Source organism: Falco punctatus, assembly GCF_963210335.1.
Source record: "Falco punctatus genome assembly, chromosome: 6".
Lineage (NCBI taxonomy): Eukaryota > Metazoa > Chordata > Aves > Falconiformes > Falconidae > Falco > Falco punctatus.
The window spans coordinates 67,099,457-67,119,631 of NC_137585.1; the positions used below are offsets into that span (position 1 = coordinate 67,099,457).

General features: G+C 35.8%; 1 protein-coding gene across 1 annotated transcript in view; it reads right to left on the reverse strand.

The window, feature by feature from the left end:
* The window catches only part of SEMA3E (semaphorin 3E), a 175,859-nt gene that overhangs the window by 41,206 nt on the left and 114,478 nt on the right, over window positions 1-20,175 (reverse strand). Inside the window, exons 3-4 of the mRNA XM_080392038.1 lie at window positions 20,031-20,090; window positions 14,977-15,096 (exon numbers count right to left, since the gene is read on the reverse strand). Of these exons, the coding sequence (XP_080248164.1) occupies window positions 14,977-15,096; window positions 20,031-20,090 (180 nt within the window). The remainder of the gene's footprint in view (window positions 1-14,976; window positions 15,097-20,030; window positions 20,091-20,175) is intronic.

Genomic DNA, 20,175 nt, shown 5'->3' on the forward strand with positions numbered 1-20,175 from the left:
GCCACCGATATTCAGATCAGGGAGTCTTGGCTGGTGTGGGAGGCTTCCAAATGATGTGGAAAGATTTTGCATCATTGTACACCAAATTATAGTATCATAATGAAAAAGCTACTAATGGAGTTAACCATTCCCCTGAGAATCCAGATGAAATAAATGGTAAAGACAAACCTACCTCTTTTAACATTCATGACATGAATACGTTTAAAACATCCAACTATATGACCACAGAATGAAAACGTTAAGCAGAATGCATATTATCCTTTCATTATCTGCATTTTAACAGCTGGAATTTCTGAGCAAGGATTGTAGTCCAAATACATCATCTAATGCTAACAGTGAAGGTAGACAAAAATTTGGATTTCAGTGCAATTTGGAGTTTTTAAGTGGATTTCACCGGGTTTGATATAAAGCAGGATATGTATCTCATAAATGTTTGCAGATACATGTAACTCTCTGAAAAGTCACTAAACATGTAAACAATGACTCCTCCATGAAAGATTTTCAACCTTCACCTTTCAGGACAGCATACCAAATATTCCATGGTTGCAGTAAGTCATTCCCATCACTGGGGCAAGTAACTGAAGATCAGGTGTTAGATATGTCAGCTTCCACGGGATGCCAGTTTAAATGAAATGAGTGTGACACATTAATAATCAGCTTGGAAGGCTAATACCATAATTCTAACCCTCCTTGCTGTTTGTGACATTGGAATCCCTTGAGAAACATCAGAAGAAAACTGACATTTTCCTCACAGATTATCCAACACAGCAATTCAACGTTGCAATTTATTTTACAGACACTTTTCAGGGGTTTAGGGTAAAAATTATGCAAAAACACATATGGAGGGCTGGGAGTGGAATTACAAATTTCTACATGTAGTTTGGGAAAAGGAATGGGGTCTGGGTTTGATTTATGATACCTATGACTTAGGAAACATAATATACTTTCAAGTTCTATTAAAATAATAATGTTCTTTAAAAAGAAATAGAAGATATTTCCAAGGCATCAAGCATTTTGTCATTACCTTGATGTGAATTGATAATTTTAGACAATGAAGAAAAATGTAGGCTATAAATAATAATGAAAGAAAAGGTCAGTCAGAACCATTAAAATTTAAAGACTGCATTTAACTTTTGTTGCAAAAAATTGCTTTCTCTAGTGCCAAGTGCTGCTTTGCTCTGGTTCAAGACAGCGTTTATGCCTGTGATTAATTTAAAACATATGTTTACTTCCATTCCTATTCAGCAAAGAACCTAAGCCTATTCTCAGTGTTAATACAATGGCTGTATCTTTTCACTAAACCAGGTACTTAAAAATATAGAAGCTTTGCTTGGATTTTCCCTCCAATATTATTTTTATATGGAAACATAATTTGATTTTCTGTAAAGGGATTTTTTTTCCACTTTACATTTTTATTATTTTCCAGGTAACAAAAAAGTCAAATGTATCATACTGGCATTTTTTAAAAGGAAATTTAAACCACTTCAGTACCTTTAATTACACACTTAACTGTGTATGTATATGCTCCAACAGTAGAGCCAAAGCCTGCTCTCCAGGAGACCTGTGCCTTTTTGTGGTTGGTACATTTTTTGGTTGTTTGGGGAGTTTTTGAAAGTGGGGCTGGTGTTGTTTTGGTGGGCTTTTTTAAGAAGTCCATGTTACTTATATTGCAGGATAGTAAATCGTATTTAGAGTGTTGTAGGGAGAGACTGTGCAGGTTTTCATAAGTTTTTAACACTGGCTATACTACTCACTGTCAATGTAACTCACTGTTCAAAATTCGTTCTTAGCATTAATGATCTCATAGTTATTCACCCTTAATTAAGAATTGTGAGAGTTATTTGTTGCATTTCATTTACTAGGGGTCATATATTTGAGACCCTTTTAAAGAGAACCTTGAATAAAAAGGTTCATGTGCAAAGGACATGGAATGGGAAAATCTAAAATAGAGATGCATTGCTTGTGCCAAGCCATGAGAAGTGTTTGTTACCTTGATAAATCTGTGTGTGCTAGTGTGATATGATCTGCTCTTTTTTCTGTTCAAATAATTCCTAAGGCATCAAAAAAGGGAATGTAAATGCCAAAGAGTCACCTTATTTGATCATAGTGCCCTGTCTGAGGAAGAAGACTATTGGGAAGGGATGGGACTGACTCCTCAAGGAAAGGACATTCCAAAGGACTGGCGAGCTGAGTGACCTGGTAAAGTGGGGTTTAAAGAAGGGTCATCAGAGTCAGAGGCTGAAGCCCAGAGAAAGAGAGAGAACTGCAAATGGAGATGTTATGGAAGAGAGAGGGCTGCCAAAGGGATGTTCGCATCCCTGTTCTCAAGCCAGTATGTTCAGAAGCTTTCCTTGAGCCTCTGAACAAAAGCTGTCAGGTTAATTTTCACTTGCAGGGTTTCCTTCTCACAGAGCGCCTCCATTGAAGTCCATTACAATGTTGCCTTTCTTCTTTATGAGAACACTGAGACCCTTATCCCAAAACTAGGGATATTGTACTTGGATTCACTGGTTCCGGGTACTCCCTTTTTTTTTTTTTTTTTCCCCTAATACTATCTTAAAACCGCAGTAACAAAACAATAAAGTAACAGATGGGAAAAACTGTGATTTTAAAACTTCATCAAGTTAGGTACACAGTGACACACAGTTGTGGTTTTATCAACAGTCTTTAGTGCCATGAAAATGAAAGTAACTTACGCAATCTCCAAGACAGTAAACAGAATTTATTCAGTAGAAAATAAAATTTATAAAGTTTAACATAACAGTTGTCCTATTTCTAAAGAAAGAAAACAATTATTGCCCATATGTACTTTCCCATTTATTAAAATAATTTTAAAGTCTGATTTAATATTAACATAACGCCTTTAAAGTCTGGCATTTTGTACATACATATGTACCCATGTGTACTCACACAGCCTAACATGAGGAACAAAGAACTTTTTTCCAAAATGAATCAAACATAAGTTTTGTAAAGCATTTTACTAGTGTAACTGGATTTTTTTTCTCATGTGAGAAATTGAATGCTGACTCAATCCAGAGAAATTCTGTGACCACAATAGAAAGTGAAATGCAATGCATAGGATAAATCTCATCTTGATTTCCATTCTCCTTTATGTTTTTAGTATAAATTCACATGATATTTTCTTGCAAATATTCTTTAGTTCTGTATATTCTTAAAACACTTTTTTCACTTTTATTCTTTCTTGTAGACTCACTTATTCTTACGTTTTTATTATGACATAGAAAGACACACTGAATACACTACACAGAGCCCTCTTTTAGGAAGAATGAACCTTGACTTCCTCATTAAAAAAAAAAATAAATCTGAAAAATCACAGAACATGTCTGTAAATCAGCAGAAAATATAATTCAAATATAAGTCTCTAAACTTAACTCTCAACTCCATGACCTGTCTTAATCTGTACATTTGCCTCATGAAAAAGGCACAGGTTAAAAGAGATATGCAGTAAAAAATTTTGGTTTTGCAAAAACCAAACAGAATATAACATACTGGGTCAGGCCTGAAAAGTCGTCTCATGTCACATAGCCTTTTGTATTTAAGCAGACTAAATTCTGGTGCTAAGAAAAATGTGTATTAACAGTATCTGATAGCTATAGTCCCAAATATTAGGTAGGTGCATAACTAATGTCAATCCAACTAACTCATTCAAGAAATTAAAAATCTAAACCCAATAGAAAATGAATCAATATGATGAGGTTTATATAAAGGAATCTGTCTTCCAAATTTTTATAATAATACTAATAAGTTTCTATTGCAACTTACTGGCCTATTTAAGTCAATGTAACACAGGCATGCAGATATTAGTATGCAGGGTGAGTAACACAAGGATGCTCCAACAGTTGAAGAAATTTTAATTTCATGACGTACTATCTTCTTCAAAAAATCCAAACACTAATTTTCCAAAGTTTCTGAGCACTGGCAAAAAAGTTTCTCTGCTTGTTGTCAGAGGATAACTAACATTTACACCTTCCATGTTCACTCAACTTTATTTTCCAAGCCAAGTGGGGAAACAATATCAGGAAAGAGTCCTCAAAGAACTGGCTGAAATAGTCAGGTCTCTGCTATTTAACATAATTAAGATTATTTGGGAGGTAGTATTTCTTCTGAGGATCTGTTTTCAATCCTCTTTACTATCCAGTGACATACTGAAAAGATCAATCGTCCTATGGGATGAGAGTGCATAAAATGTTACAGACATTAAATCCTCCCTAAAACTTCAGATGTATTTTTCAGGTCTATGCATTTTATTCCACAGTTAAATGATTAAGACACATTGGGCTCCAATCTGAAAACATGTTTAAAATCTGGAGTTATGTCAGACTGCTGTCTGAGTTTGCTAAAGGATTAGCAATTTGTGACTTGTGTCAAAATATCTGGCCTAAAGTGACAGAAAGAATATATTTCCCTGATTTAATGTGTGTGAAATACTCCAGCAATAGGAAAAAAAAAAAAAAAAAAAAAAAGCCAACCCCTCCCAACTACCCAGCATATAGAAATCATAGGCATTTACCCTTAGCAGTTCAGAATGTTTAAGCAGAAGTGAGTGAATAAGTCAGAATTTTAGGAGGCAAGTCTTTGCATGACCTTAAACTGGATACATAAACTCATTAGGGTCCTATGGCATAGAATAGGACCATTAAAAAATAAATTATGATCATATCGCACTAGTGTGATAGGTGGTATATAGGAAACTTCCAGGGACCACATAAAGGATCTCTGGAACTAAAATGCTTGGATGGCTGTATACAGAGATACATTTTTATGGCCAGGTGAAAGAGGAGCTAAAGATAGCTCCAAATTGCTCTACAAAAGCAAAGGGATTTCTGTGAAGTGCAGACTTTACACAGAGCCTCGTTGGCCAAGACTCTCCTTTTCCTTGATTTTGGCAGGCTAAACTGGTGTTGAGGTTGTGAGGGTCACATCAGAGCAAATACCAAATAAAAACTCTCACCTAACGATTGCTGTCCTAACAACTGGGACAAAGGGAGGACACAGCTCTGTGGTCGAGTTTACAGTCTAGGCTTTGGTGGTGGATGGAGCGAGCAACAGGTGGCTTGGGTGTGGAGAGGACAACAGCTACATTCAACCAAGAATGGCTTTCAGAAGGAAAGCAGATACCCTGGAGAAGTTCTGCCTCAGTGGACTGGAGCGTTAGACAGCCAGCAGTCCTCTTGCAGAGCTTCAGCAGGGCGTCCCAAAATGGGACATTCTGGAAGAAAGGGCAGAGAAGCGGATCTACTGCCTCTTGATGACACGCATGAACTGCAAGCAGCACGACTTTTTAGTTCACTTTTCCACCTGGATCAATTTTCCTGGATAGATCTAAGTCAAATAAGAATAATAACCAGTAATAAAGTATACAGGAATTATAGAATATTAAGGATGCACTTTATAATTTGGGAAAATATTAACTGAACCCTGTCATTGTTAAGTTTTTGCTGGTTTTATTTATGATGACTAACACTTTATTGAGCAGTACCTCGACTCCTCAAACAAAGCCATAGACTTCAGCAGGTGCCCTCACTTAGAAAAAAACTTTTTCTCATAAATAAAGGTGTCAGAATCTAAAAATCACTGTGAGTAGAGCTGGAATATTTTACCTACCCCCATCAAATTACCACACAGGGGGAGTATTTCTTTCTCTTTGGGCTAATAATATTATTCCTCTGTATTGATTTGTTCTGTCCTGACCTGTTTAATCTTGCAAAGGGCAGATCTAATATGATGGAAAATTCATTTCATATGGCTGATCAGTTCTCTACCAATCTGCCAAATTGAACTTAAACTTCACATATGGCCATATTTAAACAATATTCAAAAGTGGTGAATGTCATTCACCTCATTTTATGGATGGAGAGTCCTGTCAAACAAACCTGTTGTCTGTTACAATGGGTAAGAATGACAAGTACAACTGTGCTGATACAGAATACTTGGTTTTCTCTTAGTTTCAGGTAATTGGTATTATTTGAAATACCACTTGAAATACTTGATATTTCACTTAGTAGGTAGCTGTTTGATGAAACAATGTGCATTGTAGAATTATTAAGAAATAAAAACTGCTGACATATATCAAAGTATAGCTGTTACTAGGTACACATCAATGAATCTTTTTTTACTGGAGGTTTCCCTACATTTTGTTTTTGATAGAAAGATGATTTTTTAATTGAGTGGCAATGGGGAGGCATAAATAATGAAGAGAAAAGGTTAATGAGAGCCCTGGGTGCACTCAGGTTATGGGGTGCTCTGAACACTAAGCTAAAGGTCAGAAGCTAACAAAGTAGATTTTAATATAACTGTATCCAGAGTGGTGTGTTTTAGAGTAGGAAACACAGTCTATTATCTGAAGTACATCAGAATGCCCTAGAAGATGGAGGGTCAGATCTTGTTCAGATTACTTTCACATATCAGGCTGAGGTGCCTCATTTAGGATCCCAAGATCCTATCCCAGGTGCCTTGTTACAGCTGACAGTGACAGGCACCTCTAGAAATCTCTTCATTGACCTTGTCATGTGAGACTATTAATTAGGTGCCTCAGCTAAGTGTGTAACCTGGGATAAGTCTGTGCTCCAGAGAAGAACTTTGGGTCCCAAGTGCAAAATGCTAAAAAGAGATTTCTCATTGTGATGCTGTGCCAAGGACTCAGCACTTGAGTCTATGGAAAGAGGGATCTCAAACAGAGGTAGGGAAGTGACCTTGCCTGTACACATGCCATCGAACAGCATGTCTGGTTCTAGTGTCTGCACTTCCAGAACACGTGAAAATACTGCACAGAGTTCACAGGAAGGACACAAATAAGATTGAGGAATCCTTGTGACAGGAGGTTTAAAGAGCTATATTTATTCAGCTTATCAAAAAAAAGTGAAGAGGTGGCTTGGTCTTTGTGCATAGGTACTTATATGTGGAAAAGATGTGGATTAGATAGTGGGAGATTTTTCAACTTTACTATCAAAGGGGTATCAAGGTTAAATGACAGGAAGTTGAAGTTAGATAAATTTAACCTTGAATAAGTGGCTATTTCCTAACGTTGAAAGTAATTAAATGTTAGGACAGCTTGCCAGAGAAATAGCGGTGTTACCATTATCTGGATTCTTTGAAATGACAATACATATTTTCCTGAAAATATTTTAATTCAGTATCTGGGAGAAATTATCCATGCGGTGTGTGACTGATCACATAAAATGGATGGGTTTTGGCCTTTGTTTCTATTTATGCAATACCTATTTATGCAATACCTACTACCCCTTTCCCAGCAAAGCATGGGAAGAACAGAATTGTCCTTTCTTCATTATCCTTACCACACTTCACATACACAGCTGTTCATTAAGGTAATTATTATATCCAAAACACATGAACTTTAATTTCTCACATAACCATAGGCATTGGTTCAGAAGGAACCTTTTCACCATTTCACAAGAGGATGTTTGTCTTTTCTTTTGAAAAGTTTGGAGATTGGCCTGTTGCAGAAGTTGGATTGTTACTTCAGTTGGTGCAGAATTTTTTTTATTATTATTTTATATTTTGTTGGCTAGTACTTTCTCATTTTAGGAGTACACAGGTAAACCCTGGTTTCAGTGAGAAATACTTCTTCAAGTCAGGGTTGAAGTGGGTCTTCAGCTTTTTCCCTTTTGTAGCACAGCACCTTTCTTGTATGCTATGAGCATAGGGGTAATCATCAGCTAACAATTTCCTGCCTATTATGAGTGTCGGTACCATTTAATCTGTCTTGAAATGCACACACATTTCACTTCCAAAACCTGAAATACCTTAATTTAATTGAAATTTGGGACTTTTGGATGTTTTGGTGCAATTTGACAAGCTGTGATGTGGACATTCAGACTAGATGATGTAATGAACCCCTCTGGTTAAAGATTCTAGGACCTTGTGCTGCCTACTTGGCAGCACTTTATGTATATGAACATTTGATACTGGTTTAAACATCATCCAACTTAAAGACTAATTTCACATGAACTATAGATGCAGAGGACTGCAATAAATAAGCAGTTTCATAGTATTTAGGATTGCAGATTCAAATGCATAAATAGTGAGCTGAAAAACCTGCTAAGATTTGGTGGTTGGCATTCTAACTGGTGGCTTTGCGCTCATGCCTAGGGGCACTGTACCTCTAAGCAAATATTTTCAGGGCAAGAATCTGTCACACATTCTATCTAATGAAGGACTGACCAACACCCACTTCTGTTTGGTCAGTGAAACCAGATGTTCCTCCTCCCTAATCCTCTGCAAACTGAGAGCACAGATGAGGTAATAGGAAAAAGCATGGAAAGGGAGTAACTGGGCAGATCATTGTTTGTTTTGATTATAAATATACGTCAGAAACAATATCCTAAAATAATACCTATAAATATGTGTACAATTTCATTTCATAACAAAGGTGAAAGAATGATGACATTACCAAATGCTGGTCACAAGCAGAAGAATTATGCCCTGTAAAAACTAGCCTGAGGTATGACTCGAACATTCTCTTTTAACTTCCACATCAATTCACTTCATTTTGCTAAAGAGCAAGCTGAGGAGCTCGTGCTGCCTGCATTTGTTTGGTGTAGAGGCAAACGGAAAGCTTATTGCACTGTTGAACTTTAGCCTGATTTTGCTATGAAGCACAGAATATGTAGAAAAGGCACTGCCCCTCCCTACATCCAACGAGATATTAAGGGCAACATAGATTAGAAAGAAGAAATTCCAACTTGACCGAAGTGTTCTCCAAACAAACAAATACACTTGCTGTTTCACTAAAGGCAATTCCTTTCTAACAGGCCTTAAAGACTGAGAATTTAGAGCTGTTGTTCCCTGATAAGCAGAATCTCATCTGGCTAATTGCAGAGGAAATAGCATAATAAAAAATACATCAGATTAGGAACACCAAGGGGAGACCCCCAGAAACCACCAGTGTATTTTGTGGAAAGGGTGACTAGGTCCATCAGCCTTTTGAGGTTGGAGAAACATAGCTGTAGGCAGTTTACTGAGTTAAATGAGGCACTGAAAATGGTACTTTGCCAGCTCAGTGTACATATTAAAAATTTACAGCGTGTTCTAGAAGAGAAATTCTTCATGCACTGTTCTTTCCCACAACTTTTATTCCCCCATCAAGTGTTGTCATGCAGAGATGCCTTCCTCTTCCAGGAATCAGCTCTATCTTGTCATCAAACAGTTTGCAAAAACTTAGGATATTACTTCTGCACATTGTTTTCAAATTGCCACTCATTTTGCAGGTCCTATGGAGGCAGAGTAATCTCTTTAGCTGTATCTGTTGGAACCCTCATGTGGGCTTGTTAAAGGTGCTTTGTGAGGTATTTAATAAGGCAGTTTGGATCATTGGAAGGCCTCTGGAGCATCCCTAAAACCCATTGCTCTGCTGAACAGATAACTCATTAAGAAAAAAATCATTGCCTAACTGCAGGTAGCACATCTAATTTATCTCAGGTTTATCATAATCCACCTAGGGTATTTTGAGCTATATGGAACAGTAGTGGAGTACTGTTTTACTAGCGGCTAGATTTGCAGGACCACAGACTGAGACAGAAAGCACTTCCTCCAGTACTTATTTTCTACTGCCAACACTGAAAAGTTTATATAAATACAAAAGGAAGGGAATGGGTGCAGATGCTTCCCCACTTTCTGCATTGGCATTAAAAGCAACAGGAGAGACAAATGTTGATTTAGTGAGAATGGAAGAAGAGTAAAATCTCTTTTTCCCTGCACTTTTCTTCTTCTATATTTGTTTGAAGACTTATCTCAGATGTTTTTCTCACAGAGTGCATGGGAAGAATGCATATTAAATTAAATTCATCATGGGAAATTTGGGATGGAGGGTCTCTGACTCTTGCATTCCCCAGAAAAAAAATGAACTCTCCTGCATTTCTCAATGACAGAAAAATAGAAACAGAAGGAACCCAACCTTTTCTGACCTGCATGGATTTTTGACATTTGGAAGCATTTCATGAAGTCAGTGATAATGAACTCACTTACTGGCTGAAAATTAATTTTCTTATGGATTTTTTGGCCAAGATTTTGTAATATGTTGTTCTGCAGACACCAATAGTTGTTCTGTCTGCAAAGTCAGCACTCTGTTTTTTCCTAATATGTAATTTATTTCTAAATGGAAGAAAAACATTGGGTAATTTGCTGAAATGTTTAAATTTGGGAAAGCAACATTCATCAGAGTCAGGGTAATTAGAAAGAGAGAAAAAGATGAAAAGCTGCATGTTACTGTTAGTGACTGCACTTGTATATTTTTAGAAAGATAATACCTGGCAACAGCTTTACTAAAGTGAACACTCTGGAATTCCAAAGCAATATCAATTGAACAAGTATTACAATAGAAAGACTGCAGCAAACCATTATATATTTAATCTTTCAAATGGATATATAGTTTGTCATATAATTTATAAATATTTTTTTTAGAAAAATATATTTGGCTAGATGCTGTTAGCATAACACACGTTCAAGGTAGAATTCAATAAAGCCAATATTTATTGCTTGTTGGTTTATAGGATCAACATATTCAAATATAATACTTTATATTAAGACAAAATACATACTATCATTAGATTTCTATAAGCCATTAAAAGCATGACAGAAGCCTTTAAACATTTGTAATGTATAGTAGTACAATTTGGTTTTGAAAGTTTTCAAAGCATGTTTCAATTACTACATAGTAAGTTATACGATTATTTTCTAGAGAGACTGGTTAGGGGAATGGACATTTTTACTGTGTTTTTTGAGAAACCCAGAGGTTCTGTTTTTCAGTAAGTTCCAAGGAGTAATGATCTGCCAATGAGGCAATCAAGTTCTGTGCATTTCTGGAAACAGAACTCCCCTTTTGGCTTCACTGATCATGGATAAAAGCTCAGTGTTCTCCAAGACACAGCTCAAACCTGTTTTTGATAAGAAAACATGGACTCACAGCTGTGCAAGAATGTAAGGCTTTATACAGGAGGCAGAAGGTTCCTTTCCACAAGCTGGATTACACCTTACAAAAATGTGCTAAACACAAGATCAGGATGCCATACAGAATGACCATGATTATGGCTTTGGGATACTCTCACTGTTCAGAGGAAAAACAGTAATGCTCCATTTTATTATCAAATGGCTATTCAGAAACAGAAGACTTTACGTAAACTTTTGTGGCAAGCCAGCATGGGACTACTGAGCACCAGGAACAAGAATCTTGACTGGATGTTTTGTTCCAACAAATTATTTCTCTTTGGTCTGCTCAATAAATTGCTGCAGGTAAGGTTATAGAAAATATAATCCTGCTATTCTATCATGTTGCAAAAAGCCTGTATCACTAATTTGTATTTATATTCATTTTGTAATTTAAGAACCCTGCAGTTTTTACTGAGAGGGTTGCATCTTCCCTTCATCGTCAGCTCAGGATGAAACTTGTGGTTAAGGACCCTGATGACAGAACAAGTATTTTCTCCTTGTTGATACTGCTGATTCATAGTTCCATGTAGAAGAGTGAGTCTAGTTTCATATGCTGTGTTAGCTAGCTATCTGGTTACACAGGAGTCTGCTCTAAGGGCTCCCTCTTTACCTCCAACACTTTATACCTTTACGCATCTGTGAAGTGTCATTGTCCATGTGTATATAAGCCTTAAATACACCTTATGCTACTTAAAGAGATTCTGTTCAGAAGTGACATAGTTTGTGATCAAAGTCATATTTTACTGAAATTGAAGTTCAATATATTTATTACAAAATGTCAACAATATCTAAAAAATGTTCTTTTCAGATAGCAGCATATTATGAACTGTATTTAACTGCTTGTAACTGCATATTATAAACCAGCATTTACCCTTCAAATGAAAAGTCTGTTTTACTTTTTTTTTTTTTTAATAAAGGTGTTTGGGTCTTATTTATAAATGGAATAGCATCATTATATTTTTAAGATTGTTTCATTTATTATCTTCTTTCCATAACAGTCAGATGGTGAGAAAGAGGAGCTGAGATGCTGAGATGGAAGAAATGGGGAACAGTAACCAGAAGTTGTCGGATCAGGATACTCTGACCAAACAGAGATCAGCAGAGACTGCACTGCAATTTTCTAAGGAACATGTCCCTTCCCTTCCCTTCCTGCAGTTTCACGATGTTCTTATCAGTCAAAGAAAGCAAAAATACCAATTTGTCTACTCAGTCACATACCATGGGTTATTTTTAACCTACCATACACATGGCACCTGTCTTTTTTAATCCTGATGGTCAGCTTTTCAGATAATGGAAACTAATATAGCTACTTAGTAGTGTAGCAAATATATTTCCTGTTGGTCTACACAAATAGAAAAATGGTGATTTTCCCATGACTTCAGTGTGAGTAAAATTTTAGAACCTGTTTGACAAGGGAGAATAATAAACAAAAAGAAGGAAAGGAAGCGCAGTGATACATAAGGGGATGATCATGGGCCACACATTCTTATATAGGAGTCTTGTTTCTCATTTTTTGTTTTTCTGGTTTCTATTTTTATTAGCCTGTTGCTTATGCTATCTTAGTGTTCCTATATATACAGACATTGATTAATACAAACTGGACCAGGAAGCCTGACAGGAAGTTCATGAGAGGAGCAAAGACGACATGCAAAATCGCCTTATTTTAAAATTACGTATTATTTAATTCCTTCCTCAGTTTCAGAAGGCAGTGTGTTTCTGCAGTTCAGATAACCTCAAATCTAAGTGCTGCGCTAGATGCTTCTGATTCTGACAGCAGTTTGAGGTGCATGGCATGGGTTGGACCCTTGGAGATTATTTCTGGTGATGTGGTTCTAGTTTGGTTTGTCAAACCAAACATTTACTGAGAAAAACCTAACCAAAAAGATTTTACTAAAATAACCCTTGAGTAAACCCACCCTGAGTTGATTTAAATGAGTACACTTTAAAAACCTTTATATCTACAATTAATATTTTTTCAATCCAAGTGCTTATTTTACGTCAGCTCCAGCCCCTGCCCTCTGTTTTCCTATTGTTCTGAGGTAAACAATACTGTAGGCATGGGACAAGTCTGAAGAGCTGCTTTAACTCATTAGGTACAAAACTGTCAGTTAAGTGTGGAGTACAACAATTAACGTGATGTAAGAGACAGAATTAAACCATTTTGTTATTGAGAGTTTAATGCTGAAATTTGTGAGAAAAAGAATCAGGGGAAACACATTATTTATAAACTGATAAACTGACTAATTCTGATGTGGAATAACTGAGGGGAAAAATCAAACATAATTCAAAATTTAGCTTTAATTTTCTAGGATGTAGGAGAGTTCTTCTGTTTTATCCAATCTCAGCTACATAAAACTATAAACACAACACTTCCGTGATTTCTTTTATATCTATATATGTATATACATCCAACTGGCTATTTATAATATAGCTTAAAGTTTTTTGCAAATATTTGGAAATGGAAAGGAAAGAAGTTGCAACTTGATTTTGAAGATTTACTTTTTCTCATGGTCATTAGTAAGGTTGGTCTTTATGGTTCACTCTCTATTATTTTATGAATTATATCCACAAAGTTTAGCTTGCCTCTAATGTGGACTCATGTAATTGCAATCACCTTGAAAATCCCACTCCTGGCCATAAAGGGAAGCAAGAACTCTCTTGGATGGGGCTTTAGCATCAGCTCCATGACAAGTGCTCAGCTTTACCAGAAGACATCATTAAATATGATACAACTAAGCAAGACCATCGTCCAGTGTCTTTTCCTGACATTTGCCAGTAAAAGCCAATCTTACCTTTGGGCTGCAGATCTTCTCCATCTATCAGGTCCCACTTCACAAAGTGCAGGACCAAGAATCTATGGTCAGATGCCTAAGTGGTCATCACATGTGCCTCTAGCAGCCTAGTGAAATCCTCCTCTGACTGCAGGGCAGCTCAGATAAACAGTGGGATCCCTTACCAGTTGTTTTATGTCGTATCTGGGTATATGAGTCCTTCAGAATTACTAAGTATATGATAAAAGATAACTTTGCATGGCCAACTTGCATTAAGTATGGACTTCCAAGGTCCAGATCTAGTAATGTCATTTATAACTTGTCCACAAATTCAATCTGATAACTGTTGTAGAAAATCATCCCTTTGAGAAGGCTTTTTTATGTCAGGAATTTCAAAATAGATCCATAAACTCCATATGTTTTTTAAGACTGGCAATGGGAGTGCAATGAAACAAGGATGCAAGGAAGCAAGATGTCAGCAGGATCAACCAGTCAGCATTTTTTCCTCCATGTAGCAACACATAGGTTGCATGTAATCAGGATTAGGTTGAATGCTTAAGGAGGATTATACACCCATTTTAAATGAGAAATTGGTACTTTTGCTGATTCTTTAATCCTGATCTTAAATATCTGTGTCAGAAAGGATCCAGATTTCTGAAAAATCCAGACAAATTCTATTTTTTGCATAAGAAATATGTTGACAATATTGATTATATGCTGCACTTAATGATCTTCTTTGCCATACTATTTCACTCAGCTACAAGTGTCATTAAAAAGCTAATACACACTTGCTCAATATGATCAACACTAAGAAGCTGAATTTAACAAAAGAATTATTAAGGTATTCCATCTGTCATCTAACTGATAGGTATTTTATTATATGGTGTATTATTTCATTAAAAAAAAAAGCTACACCCCCCCCCCCCCCAATTTAATATTTTTTGGTAAGAATTCCTTATTGAATAGATAAGTTATTTTATTACTTATCTAGTAATAAAATAACTGAATAAAAGATGAAGATGGTTTTGAGTTCTTTGCATAATTTTCCAAAATATACATTCAAGCTTTAATTAATTTCTCTACTCACAAACTGAATTTTAGACCCGCACTACATTTCATCAGGGAAAATATCTCTTGTATGGTTTGTATGAGCACTTGAATTTAGATATTTATTTTTAACCATAGAGAGTTTGCTGGAATCCAGACCAAAAGAGTCGCTACTGTAAAAGAAATTTCTTACCTCTGATGGATGCCCAGCTCTAATAAAAGTACAAAGTGGATCAAAAGCTCCTGTTCCACAGGCCAGAAGATGCGTTCTGTTGTATCGATGAAGAACACGGATGTAATTTGCACATTCATCCTAGTTATGATAAAAAACAAATATAGGAAAATATTAGCTTTTTTTAAAAAAAAGGTTTGTGTTGTTTTGATTTTATAGTTTTATTTTATTATCTTGAGTGCCCTTATGTGAAATTTTCTGTTAAATTTCTGTTAAATGTAACATCTTAGTTCTCCCACTTCATGCCAGTACCTCAGTGCCACTGATTTCATGGACGGACACTTTTGACATGAAAAAAAGCAAGTTTAGAGCACTGATTTATCACCATTTATTTTAGACACTTAACCAGTTAGGATTTACAAAGTTATAAAACACACTTTTTCACTTCTTTAATCACAGAGATATTTTGCAAATCTTTTAATATTTGTTTTACTAAGCATTATTGGATGCCCTAGACATTAGACTCAGAGCATGAGATATGAATAGTCAGCAAATGGCTGCTCTGTCAAGTTAAACTTTATCTAAGGAAAAATAACACTTTTTTCCTTACATTTATCCATAAGACCACTTCACCATTTATTTCCTGTATAATTAATTGCTAATCAATATTTTCTAATATTGTATAACCTCATACTTTATCTGTTCCTACTGTTCAAACCCTCCTTTGAAGAAGAAATTATTTATTCCCCCCAGTCCCCTCTGGGACTCATTAGTGTATTTGCAGCTTCATAAATATTACAATTAAAAAAAATTTCAAACATCCCTTTGAGATGTGGTGTCATTCATTATCCTTCCTCTGCTAAACTAGAAATGGAGACAGTAAGATAAAAGTATCCATTGATTTTGGTACTCCTGGGACATGGTTTTACAGAGTATTTAACATTTTGCAATGTTTTCTATGTTTGGAGCAAAATTCCTATTCATTTCCATTTGCTGCTCAACATTTCTGTAACTCAGACCCTGGATTTTTAGCCAGTCACACTAAGTTTAAGAAGACAATTACGGTGGGATTTTAGCTAACTTCATCTATTCTAAAGCTTAGACATGTAATTTATGCTGCTCTTCTAGGCTTTTTCAATAGGCAATGAAGAATGCCAGACATCTCCAAAGGGCAATTAATTCTATCCTAAAATGGATGTGTAAAAGAGAGTGGAGGAATTCCCTTTTTTAAAATTGGCTGTCTTTCACTGGTGACTACTCTAGTTTTCAGAGTGCTATGTTTATCTGAGATCAGTCCTGCGTCTTATTAACCATCTGCCAGAAGCCATTGTCACAGAGATGAGTCTGAGGCAGGGCTGCGGGCAGAATTCAGCTCTTGCAAATCCACATTGGGTTCAAAACTAAGAAACCATCTTTCTTCAAATCCTTGTGTCATTCAGTGAAAGTCTTCCAGCAGCTCCAGCAAATAAATAAGGATCATAAGAAAAAATTCTCCTTTGTTACACGATTCTCCTTAACTGTTCACCTTGAAGGTACATCATGCTAACTGAAAGAAGGGGGTAACCTACACAGGCAGGTAACCTTTTTGCAATTAAATATTATGTATATGTAAAGGACAAATCAACCATGCAATATCTTACTTTTGGAATTTCTTAATTCCTAACTAATTTATTCCTTTTTCAAAAGTAAATGAAAAAAACAGAGGTTTTTCTTCACATGGCATCCACATGGTTTCTCACCTGGACAAAATTTTTCAGACCCGAAAACACCCTGCTCCTTGAATTGTCAGACAAATTGAGAGGAGAATGAGTTGAGATTAGTAGGGTGTGATCCTCTCTACACAGATCAGCAAACAAAGACAGAGGGCCCCACTTTGTATGTGCACTTCACAAACATTTGCTGATTGGTGGTAGCAGAATGGTAATACAGAGGAATTTTATGATGCTTTTCAGTTTTTAAATAGATGCTTTGCTGGGCACTGATGTTGTTTGTCATTCTCCCTCCCCTACAACTATGACCTTCTTTATTTATCCCCTCTGTTCTCTCTCAGTGGTGCTCTGGTCTTTTTACTCCATAGTTTCCCTTTTTACCTACATGTTTGTAGCTTTTGATCTTTGTCTCAAAAACACTGTGGATGAAGACAGTTCATAGGATTTTTTTTTTTATGGGTAAAAATTACACATTTTTTCTCCCATGCGCCTTCATAGAAATGCCTGAAAATTTCTGCAGAAAAAACAGGATGAGGCAGATGTCAAATACAGAAGAAAGTCATTTCAAACGGCTAGACTTTATCATCTATAAACAGCAAAAAATGGTGCTATGCTGGGAAGTGTCAGGCAACTAGACATCACTTCTGACCCTACTAATAATATCCCCTGTATACATAACAAGGAAGGGATGCATCAGCCAAGGGAACATTAAAATAACTTTTCTTCCTACTATATTAATTAATTAAATGTTGTGGTTGTCTTTAGGAGGCTCCATAGACATTAATACATGTGTGGAATTCTATTCATTCAAAGCTTCTAGTGTGAAAGATCTAGTCATCACTACAGTATTTGATTTCTGTATCTGAACGATGTCCAATTCTGATAAAATAATTGCAAGGATCAAAAGCTTTCACACCACGGGCTAACAGGTGTGTTTCCTGGCACGCTGGATGAGAGCAGGAGGATTTTTTCCTTGACTTAACCCAGGTCAGAAAAGTGTGGCCTGAGTTTAAGACGATGCACATGTTATTAAGACAAGGCTTTTCTAAGTGTCCTATCAAGTCTGTTACAAACTCTCTGAAACTGTGTGTATGACTACAATACTTGCAGTTTTACTGCTGCAGGATGAACTGATAACTTTTAAAGGTTGTAAAAGCTTGTAAAAGCAGCCTGTTCAGTTACATAGAAAGAGGTACCTGAAGTACCTCGACACCGAGGTGTTTATTACAACATTTTCAGCTCTACTTAATGTTAATTATGCCTTGAGTATCAATCTTTTGCAATGGAAAATAAAGAAAGGAACAGCATGGGAATAAGCAAAAAGGTCTGAAAGAACACTGATGAGTGAATTTTTTCTGAGACTGTACACTGTGAAAAATAACATTCAGTACTTAGAAATGGCAAAGGCAAATTTTAAGACATTATGCCATTAAGTCATTGGCTTATGGCTACAAAAATTAAGGTGAAAAGAAAAGCAATAGGAAAGTTTTTTATTCTAATTTAGATTCCTTTCAGGTTGAGCAATTTAGTTTTGAATACTAAGCATGCTAATGAAAATTACTAAGGTTTTCCTGGCATTAATTAGTCTGACTCATTCACAAAGTCCTGTATATAATTAGGTCTCAGGTGAGGATTAAATATTGTTTGGTATTACAGTATTTCCAGACTTCACAATTTTAGGATCTTTTTCTTAAAGACTTTAGTATTGGAGTCTTGTGATTATTGAAAAATTCTGTGGTTTTCTTAAAAAAAAAAACCAAAAAAAAACCCCCACACCCCAAAATTTCACAGTCCAGAGAGATGTGGGAAACATGAACTTCTTTAAATGATCACATTCATTATAATGCAAATTTGAAGACTTATAATAACAAAATAGATTGTAAAAGATTGTGATTTTTAGGGAATCTTGTAAGTGTGAGAGGTATATCTTTACATTACATTGGAATAACTGTATCTATTTCTGTATTTATTTAACCCAAAGGATATTGTCAAAGCATCAGAAAATAAATCCCATCATGTTGTGGCAAAGGAAAGATGACAGAGCTTTAACTAATAACAGCCTGTGCTGAGAGGTGGTATTAAATAAAGCTCAGAGACTTTAGGTTTTGCATTCATTTAATATGACCACAAAGCCTGGATAATATAGAACATCACTGCCAACAAAAGACACCTGAAATTCTCAAGGCTATAAAAGCATCCATAAAAATGCAATGAACTTTTAAGATACATCAAAAAGGATCAGTTCTAGGCTGGGTGAGTGTAAGGAACAAAGTATCATGTATTTATTATTATCATTTATTATTATTATCATCATTTATTATTATCGTCTATTATTATTATTATTATTGTTGTTGTTGTTGTTATTGTTATTGTTACTGTTGTTATTAGTAATATTATTGATGATGATGATGATGATAATTATTAATTTCCAATCTGGTTCACTGATTCCTTTGTTGTGGACAGTTGTCATGCTTGTACTTCCACCAGAATCTTTATAGCTTCCTGATCTTCAGTGGGTCTATGTTGTGGCTATCATCAAGGCTGCCTGTTTGCTGTTTCTGAGAAAACCTCCTATGTGCCTTTCTGCGTCCTACATTCTTGTCACTGTCACTGTAAAACTATCATCATTTTCAAATCCTTTGGTACAGTGTAAGCTCTCTCAGCGGTGGGATTTATTAGGTGTTGTACTTGCTGTTTGTTTATGAGGTGCAGATAATGAGCTTGGTGCACTGCAAAATTAGAGAGCTCCCATCCAGAAGAACTTCCATCCTGTGGTGCGAATGATATCAGCTGCTGTGTGTCAGTGAGCTTTCAGGTTTTTCCCTGGGAGCTGATTACAGCCAAGACACTGAATCATAAGAATAGAACAGTTTTGGGGCTCATTAAAACAGAATATTTGTATTAATATACCATAAAAACTTTAGGGCAAAACAATTTAGAATATATTTTGTAATTACTAATAATTTAACTGCTTTTCTGAAACTATTCTAGAGAATGTGTATTTTAAAGATAAATCAGAATGTGATAAAGTTTGAAGGGAAAATTTATTCTATATGTATGAAAAGAAGGGGAAATAGAAATGGTGATGGAGAATTAATAAGGTACCTGCTTTGATATCACCAGGAAAAGAATTAGGAGATGGTTCAGATTATCGAAAGTGCTTACTGTCCATTTGTGAGCTGGTTTGAAAACAAATTAAACTAATAATTTATTGTGGTCACAGTAGTTTACATTTTTTTTAAGCTGCAACACTTAGAATCATATCTGTGCTTTCATCTCTCTGAAGTTTAGGGATGCATGAATCCTTGTTCTGGACCAGCCGCTGGTATAATAAAGTATATTTGATTTGTAATTAATGATACTTACAGCATCTCTTCCTTTAATTATGCATTCTTCTGCCTGCAGAGGTGTACTAGGCCAATGGATCTGAGGAAAAATGAAAACAAACACAGAAATTAATTCAATCAGCAATCTGATTGTCTCCATCCAGCTTTCCCTCTACTTTTCATGT